The 8,463-nt window shown below is 44.9% G+C and overlaps 1 protein-coding gene across 16 annotated transcripts in view; it reads left to right on the top strand.

Moving 5' to 3' along the window:
• Window positions 1–259: 259 nt before the first annotated feature.
• The window catches only part of tcf7l2 (transcription factor 7 like 2), an 87,228-nt gene continuing 79,024 nt past the window's right edge, over window positions 260–8,463 (top strand). For all 16 annotated transcript variants that reach the window (XM_069664567.1, XM_069664566.1, XM_069664564.1 and 13 more), the window contains exons 1-3: window positions 260–766; window positions 925–991; window positions 1,173–1,297. In XM_069664567.1, the coding sequence (XP_069520668.1) occupies window positions 578–766; window positions 925–991; window positions 1,173–1,297 (381 nt within the window). In that variant the 5' untranslated portion in view covers window positions 260–577. The remainder of the gene's footprint in view (window positions 767–924; window positions 992–1,172; window positions 1,298–8,463) is intronic.

Genomic DNA, 8,463 nt, shown 5'->3' with positions numbered 1-8,463 from the left:
ACCGCCCATATGTGCGTTTAATCCACATTTTCTAGCAACTTCCTATCTTCCTCCTATTTTACCATCACTGTCCTGCCTGCTCCCAAACTGCCTTTTTCCTCCTCACATGCTTTCCACCGCAGTCCTCCGTCGGCTCTCTCTCTCTCTCCCTTTCTCTCTTCCCCCCCCCCCCCCCTCTCCTTTTTTTCCTCCTATTTATGAAAACGTCACTTCAAGTCCCTCCCTGTTTGAATCTCATTAGTTTCTTGTGTGTTTCTCCCTGTCAATAATCCTGAATCCAGACTCTCTCTATTTCCATCCCTCTCTATCTGTCAATCAGCGCCGCCTTTGAACTGAAAACCACTCCGACCAACTTCAACTCACTCAATCCGAGCGGCTCGGCTCCTTCTCCGGCTTCCTTTTTCTGCCAAGATTCCCTTCTTTTTTGAGTTTTCTACCAACCGGCCAGAGCTTTGGAAAACGCCAATACAGACCCCAAACTTAAACTCGGACTTTCTAGATCACCGAGATCAAGGGTTTAAAAACTTCGTGTTTTTGCCCCCAATCTTAAAAAAAAGAAAATTTTTGCACGGGAAAAATGCCGCAACTCAACGGCGGTGGAGGGGACGATCTGGGTGCAAACGATGAAATGATTTCCTTCAAAGACGAAGGGGAGCAGGAAGAGAAAATTTCGGAGAACTCCTCTGCAGAAAGGGATTTAGCCGATGTCAAATCTTCTCTCGTAAACGAGTCGGAAACGAATCAAAACAGCTCGTCGGATTCAGAGGTAAGTTGCGCATTGAGAAGCGGGGATCGATCGTCCCCACGTTAAGTTAGGGGCCTACATTTGTTACATGTTAACACTTGAGAAAGAAACTTTACTGTCGCCCTCATCGCCCGTTGTGTTAACTTTAACGCAATCCCTGTGTTTCATTGCATTTCAAGGCGGAAAGACGGCCTCCGCCTAGATCTGAAACTTTCAGAGACAAAACAAGAGAAAGTTTAGAGGAGGGTGAGTTTCTGCTTTATTCTTCCTCTCTTGTTTTATTTTCTGCACCGTGACATTACATGTGCCCGGCGGAGGGATATCCCCCGCTTTGCTCCTCTTATGCATAAATATGGAGGGAAAGAATAAACTTCTCAAGGCCACTTTATAAAAAAGTTTTCTTCTTTTTTCCCCCCCGCCATGTTAGCTGCGAAAAGGCAAGATGGAGGGCTGTTCAAGAGCCCACCGTACCCGGGCTATCCATTTATAATGATCCCCGATCTCACAAGCCCCTACCTTCCCAATGGATCACTTTCTCCAACAGCACGCACAGTAAGTTCATTTATTTACTACTGTATGTGCACACACACTCCTCACACACACTCTCTCTCTCACACACACACGGACCCCGGGTGGACGCGGAGGCAGACAGCCACGGAGAGTTGTCACCCAGAAAGTGCAGCCGATAAAAATGTAGAGCCAAGTTTTACAACTGCTCATGAAGTGTACAGTACAATGGCATGCATGTCCGCCTGCAGCCTGTGTGTCTGTGTGGACGGCTGCTAGCATGCTAACTGTGCTAAGCGCTAGGACTCAACAGTTATATCTTGGTTGTAATAATGTCATGTACACGTGGAATTTTTTACTTTAATTTTCATTTTAACAACTTTTAAATTTAATGCACGAAAACTGTCAAATTACTATTATTGTCGTAATTAGCATTGTTATTATTACCCCGTGATTAACGAGCAGGCTCTGCTGTATTCCACGCTACAAGTGCATGTTTTTAACCCTCTGAATAATGCACTTGGCTCATGTTTGCACAGCCTCATCAAACATGCCCTTTTTTCTAACACAAGCTGCATGAGCATTCAGACCCTCACACTGACTTTCTGACACCCTGCACGCCGTGCAAAGCAACGTAAAATGTACACAAACAAAAAAATCAATATGCAAATGAGCGTTTCCAAGTGATTTGCATGTGTCAAAACGTGCAAAAGGTGCATGCATTAAAATCTGACAATATATTTCAAACAATATATTTTTTTAATTGATTTTTTTTATTTTAATTGTGATTTATTGAATGGAAATGATTGTGCAACTCGATGCTGTGCTCCGCATGTGCTCCACATTTGCTTCTAATGAGGAAACAACCGCCTTTAAAAAGAAAAAAAAAACGCATGTGCCATGTAAACCCATATTTATAAATAAATTCATGTTATTTAGACACAATCAGCCGTGCTGTAATTATGCACACTTACTCATTTGCTCAGCACCTCGCTGGTCCCACTGGGCAATGTGCAATCCTTAAGCGGAATAATTTTCTCAAACCACGGGTGTTTTTTTGCCCCCCTATTTTAAACGGTTGCAATTACAAGTCTGCACTTTAAGACCTGTCATCTCATTTTACAAGGTTAAGGCAAAGACCAGGCATTAGGAAATATGACCCCTCCACCCCCCCTCCGACACCACCACCACCTCCACCTCAGCTCTGGCTAACGAAACTGATATTTGTCACCTGAATTTCTTTCAAAATAAACGCACACCTGACACATAATGCCTTCTTTTGTGTTTGACACAATTCCTGACTTCACATGCTCACCTGAAATTATTTCTGCTGCTTACACAATCCTCTCTCTCTCTATGTGTGTGTGTGTGTGTGTGTGTGTGTGTGTGTGTTTTATAGTTGAACAGATTTTATCATTCCCGGCATATGCAAGAACATTCTGCCATTCTTTCCCTCTTAGTCAGCCGGCCTTGTTAACGCTACCGGCTGCTATTTGGAATTAGTCACTCATTATTCTCATCAGCGCTGACACAAACACACACTGACAACAACACACATGATTTGAGCTGAGGCACTTCCTTGTTTCGGTGGCAGAGAGGTTTGTAGTTTTTCTTTGTGGCTAACGCAGCGCTGTGTTCTGCTGCAGCCCGTGAAGCGCTCGCTTCATTGTGCTTATGCAGCAGGTAGGAAAGCAGTAAATTGTGTGGCATGGCTGGAGGATGCTGCGGCGAGACGGGGGTGACCTTTGCTCCCTTATTTCCACCTGTGAATCCTATTTTCAGCCGTATTTTAGACATCAAGGATCTTGTTGAACATATTTTAAAACATCTTTGATTTCCTCTTTTTAAGTTGCGCCATTTTCTTGCAAAAAAAGCCAACACAAAATCCGCCTGATTATGAAGGATTAACGCCTTATTTGCACATTAGGAGACGACATTTATTCCACCTTAGCTCACAGATCTACCTGAGCGCTGTCTGTGGATAAACGTGGTTTTCGGCTGGCGGTGATCTTCCTCCTGCACAGCCTCGGCCCCCTCTGTCTGCAGCGCCCTGTGTGTCCAGCCATTAGAGCTTTGAAGTCAGCGGTCGCTGTAATATAAATGTATTAGACTTAAAGCTGGCATAAATAATTCACCTGGACATTGATTAGCTGTCTTGCTCCCTAACGTGTCATGTGAGGCACTGAATATGACTGCTAGTATTATTGCAATGACTTCTTTTCTCTGTCTTTTGAGTCCTTTGATTCTCGCTGCTTTTCCTTTCATTTCTCCGCTCCTCCTGCTCCTCTTGGTTTTGGGCGATGCTGTGGTTGTATTTTCAGGATGTGGATTTCAAAATTAAGGCCTTTAAATCTGTATTTTTATATTTGATTTCACTGATTTCAATGGAGATATTTGTCTTCTGAAAAATTTTCAAAGCAAAACTCCTTTAAATCAAGGTTTTTTTCTCCCATCAGCTGGCACTAATCCTGATCTATTTACTTCGTTTCCCTAATTTCTCTTTAAATATGTCTTGGGAAGGAAAAAAACGCTACATGTGGCGGCTCCCATAATTTGTTTGACCTCTGGGAGCCATAATGAGTTAGAATTTGTTTTTCCTACCACCTTCGTCCGAGGAGACTCACAATTTAGCATCATTTAGCAATTTGACATGACGTTGTGCCCGGGCTTTAAAAGCCTTCCTCTCCTCCTCTCCTCCTCCTCCTCCCTAAACCTCACACAAAGGCCTGCTGGATCACTGGGTGCAGGTCGAATTGGAGAAGTGGCCTGGCCCAGTTCACCCCGCTTTCCCATCCTTTTTTTTTTTTTGCTCTCTCTATCTCCCTTTCCTCTCCCTGTCTACCTTTTGTTTCCTGCCGCTGCTTACACAGGTCTTGTGAAAAAAGGCGGCGGGTTAACTCCGGTGCTGTGGGCTAACATCACACCTCAACAGGTCTAAGAGACCGCAGAGGCTCAGGGAGGGGAGAGCGGGATCTTGGGCGGCCGGCTCTCCTGCATCGGGGGGCTGCAGGGCCGTAAATCCGCTGGCTTTATTTACTGCCTCTCGGACTTATGAATGTTAAGATATTTGACGCCACCCCTGGCCCCATAATTCTCCAGGCCTGGAGACTTTTGGCGGAGGTTTTGAGTTTCGACGTATAATTACGAGTAGTTTAAAAAAGAACAAGAAGGTGGAGGGAGAGGAGGGGGGGGGTGAAAGGAGGGGATGAAAACGCAACACCAAGCATCCACTGCTGTGTTTAGAGTGAAAAAAGACGCTCCCAGAACCCGTGGCGATTCCACTACAAGACGCTGGAAAGGCTTTGTGTGGTTGAAACAATAGCTTTTCTCCCCTTTTGCCTCTTTGTCTCACTTCCAGGATTGCTCGTGTTGCCGCAGATTCACCTTTTGGAAAAATAAATGCGCCTGACTTCCTCCTTTTATCGTTTCTTATTTTAGGGGGGAGGAAATAATGGAGGATTTTCTGGCCAGATTATTGTAATGAACGTGCAGTAAGTGAATGCAACATCGGCGCTCTTTGTGCTCACGTGCACACATTTGCTCCGGCCTTATCTGTTCTAATTGACACAGACAGACAGTATCTTTCCTGAACGTGGCAGCAGCATAAGCATAACAATGGTATATCATATGGATTATGTGTGTTTGGCTGCTGTAAATGGATTTTTGGCTGTGACAAGAGGAAAGATAGTTTAATGCGGATTTAAGGGATAGGGCCCACACCTTATCAAATTGGCTTTACATGTTAATAGGGCCTAATTGGTGTCCACGGGGGGTTTGGTGGCACGGCGCGGCCGCATTTTGTGCCGCTAGCCGCAAAATGCACTCTGAATTTAGTCGGAAGGTTGCGCTCCTTTTGTCTTGCAAATCACTTTTGTTTACAAAGTATGGCGGAAGCTGCTCCCGCTCTCTCTCTCTCTCTCTCTCTCTCCCTCCCACTACTCCTTTTTGTGCTCCCTCTCTTCCTCTCTCTCTCTGCTGCTCCTCTCATCCTATGCGAGGAGAGGGGGAAAGAAAAGGTCCTTATTTTTTCCTCGACTCAATAAACAGTCATAAAAAGCACAATCTGCTTTGGATTTGAGGAGTTAAGTTAGAGAAAGAGGGGAGGTGGGAAGGGGGGGAGGGAGGGAGGGAAGGAGGGGAGGGGGGCTGGGAAGCAAAGTTTGGCACCATTAAACTGAAATTGGGGCCTGCTAGACATTAGCGGTGCGCAGCACATTCTCGGAGCTTAATTAGTCCAAACTGTAATTGTTCATGGTCTGCCAATAGGAGTAATGCTCAGGAAAAGTGGAGTTGCACTAAATCGGCCCGGGGTTTTTAAAACAATAAATCACTCGCATATTTGTGCCGTGATTCAGATGGAGGCTCGACCTCTCCCATCTCGACATGTGGTAAATTGTAAAGTCAATGAATCGCAGATGTAGGGGTGGTGGTGGAGGGGGGTAGCAGTGGTGGTGGTGAGGGGGACTCAGAGAGAGAGAGAGGCAGAGGGAGTACAGTAAGGTTTTGTTAGCGCCTGCTGAATGAATGGAAAAGATTTGTGCAGTAAATATTTACTGAGGAGACACACACACACACACACACACACATATATATATTTCTCTCTTAGCTAGCTGGGCTTAATTGTCTAATGCTGATGATGCTGGCAGGCTGAGCCGTGCGCGAGCTTACCCGTCGATCTGTCACCACAGAGGCAGAAAGAAACAGTGAGTTTGTGAGTGTGTTTCTAATCAGATTTTTAACTAGTGCAAAGGGAGCAGCGGCTCCCTGGTGGCGCTGCGAGCCGGGTTTGGGTGTAGCAACATTCAGCTGCAGTCAAGTCAGTGTTTTTTTTTTTTTTTGGGCTGAACCTTTTTTTTAATTAAATCATTGACTTCATTGTTTTTAATGTAATAGCAGCTAATCTGAGGCCTAATTCTGACTTCAGTGTAACAGATTACGCCTGTTACCCATTAGCCTGCATGTTTTTTTCTTATTTATTTATGTTAGCGAATAATTATCAGATTGGGTAAATTCATTTTCACCTCCTGTCTCCTTCCTTATTCCTGTCAGTGAGCCACCACACTCTGCTTTTCTGTGCAAGAGCAAAGAGAGAAAAAAAGGCATTAGTTTAGCAGCTGTGCACTGGTGCCCCCCCCCTCACACACAACCCCCCAGTGTAACCCCCCAACTCCCCCCTGCACGCTCTCCCAGCAGCAGCACCCCCCCCCCTCCTCCCTCTGCTCCCTCTCTTTCTCCCATGCATTTCTATAGAGCTCGACACAAAGATAGTACTGTACATCTGGAATGCAACTTTTGTCATCTGTTAAATATAGGCTCGCTGTGCTCCTGGCCCACAGGGCTTCGGGGGCTCCCTCAAACATGGAAATTAAATTATTGTGTGCGTGCGTGTGTAGCCACCATTTTTGTTTGTTTTCATACACGGAGCGTTTAGCTTTATTTTGGTGGGCTGAGCTTGCAGGTTCAGAGCATTTTTTGATTTAAAAATCAGTGCAGAAATATGCACACGATCCCCCGCAAAATGTGGTTTTTAACTCTATTGAGTTTAAAAATGTTTTAACATAAACATTAGACAAAGTTCCTGGCAGTACTTTCAAAATAAAATGCTCTTTTTGATTTTTAAATTCTTGAAGGACAGCGCATAGCTGCTCCATTCATCCCGTCACAAGTGGCCCCCAGTACAAATACATGTGTTGACAGTGTTAGCTGGCTTCCTCTCACTTCTCAGCCAGTAGAGTGAACGTCCATTCAGTCGTTATAAATAAAGGCTTATTGAAAATGATGATGAGATCATTGGGGGAGATTGTGTTTGCAGTGTTCCTGCGCTGCACCTGAGCTGAAAAGGTTTAAGTAACTATTGATTGCATCTTTTATATATAAAGTTTAAGGTTAGCATCAGATACTTTCATGAGGTGATTTCCAGCGAGGCAGTTTGAATGGTGAGGCTGTAAATGTGAATCAAACCAATTTAAACAGCAGTGGAAGAAACCCACAGATTGTTTGAGCTCAGGTATCGCGCCATAAATGCTTCTGCCATGTTTCTCTCGTTCGTCCTTTCCTCGCCTGAATGTGCATATTCCTCTAAGTTCATTCATAATGGGACCAGAGTGCTCCAGTAGCCAAATGAGTTCACCAGTAGCGGGAGTAGGAGGGGGCAAAGAGAAAAGCGGGAAATGTGTGTTAGGACTGAGTGTGTGTGTGAGTGGAGGGGGGGGGGGGGAGGAGGGGGCGCTGGGGGTCGGACGCACAAAAGCCGTCTGAATAGAGCGCATAATTGCTGTTAATGCCGGGGCAATGAGAGCAGCGACAGTTCCTGGTTAGATGTCCAAACAATAGTGCCCCTAGGCTTCACATTTATCTTCCCGTTTAAAAAAAAATAAAACCCAGCAGGGATTGGACACGGGCAAGTTTCAGGCAACCTGTTCTCCACGTTGCTCTCCGCGCTTCCCACCCTCTTCGTCATCGGCCGTAAAAAGCAAGAGGGCCGCTGTGACGCTGGAGGAATTCTGGCGGTGCCGGCCCTCTGTTTGGATTGTGTGTTTGGGAAGGGTCAAAGTGCACCGCCGCTGACATGCTTTTTCGTTGAGGAAAGGAGCTTCCCCTCTCACCCCTTTTTTTTTTTTTTACGACTGATAGCGAGTGCTTGAGTCTCTTTTTCCAGCGTGTGTGTGTGTGTGTGTGTGTGTGTGCATGCGGGGAGGAGGTGCCACACTGCCATCACAGCTCTTAATGATCATGTTGGGCTAGATAATGACTAGCCGTGCCAGCGTGCAGTGAACACCTGTGGTACACCAGCCTTTTATGGATGTGGTAGAATGCTCTGGAACGTACCACAGAGGAAGAATGCCATTCATGCTAATATCTCTTTAAAAAAACGTTTGTTTATTATTGTTATTATACATAAATAATCCGATAAAAGTGGTAGAAAATTCTGGTAACTTCCTGTTAAGTCAGCAAAATGAAAACAACGTTGTGTTAGCTTATCTTGTGGTAGTTTGAGCCCCTAAATTTTGCAATATTTTATATAAAATAATATAAAAATAATATCAAACTTTACGCTAAATCGCACAGTTTATTATGCAGATGTTGTTTCCAGCACCTTGTTTTGTAACTACTTGTTTCTCCAGTCTTAAAGTAGCCATGGGAATTTCTGTATGCAGATAATCTGTTCAAAAATGGCTCAGATGGGAAGCAGGCACTTTGTGTGTGCTAAA

Source organism: Semicossyphus pulcher, unplaced genomic scaffold (assembly GCF_022749685.1).
Source record: "Semicossyphus pulcher isolate SPU_LCO1_2020_fin unplaced genomic scaffold, fSemPul1.0.p SCAF_16, whole genome shotgun sequence".
NCBI lineage: Eukaryota > Metazoa > Chordata > Actinopteri > Labriformes > Labridae > Semicossyphus > Semicossyphus pulcher.
Note: the sequence above shows the minus strand (reverse complement) of the source record. Positions and strands in the feature narration are given on the sequence as shown.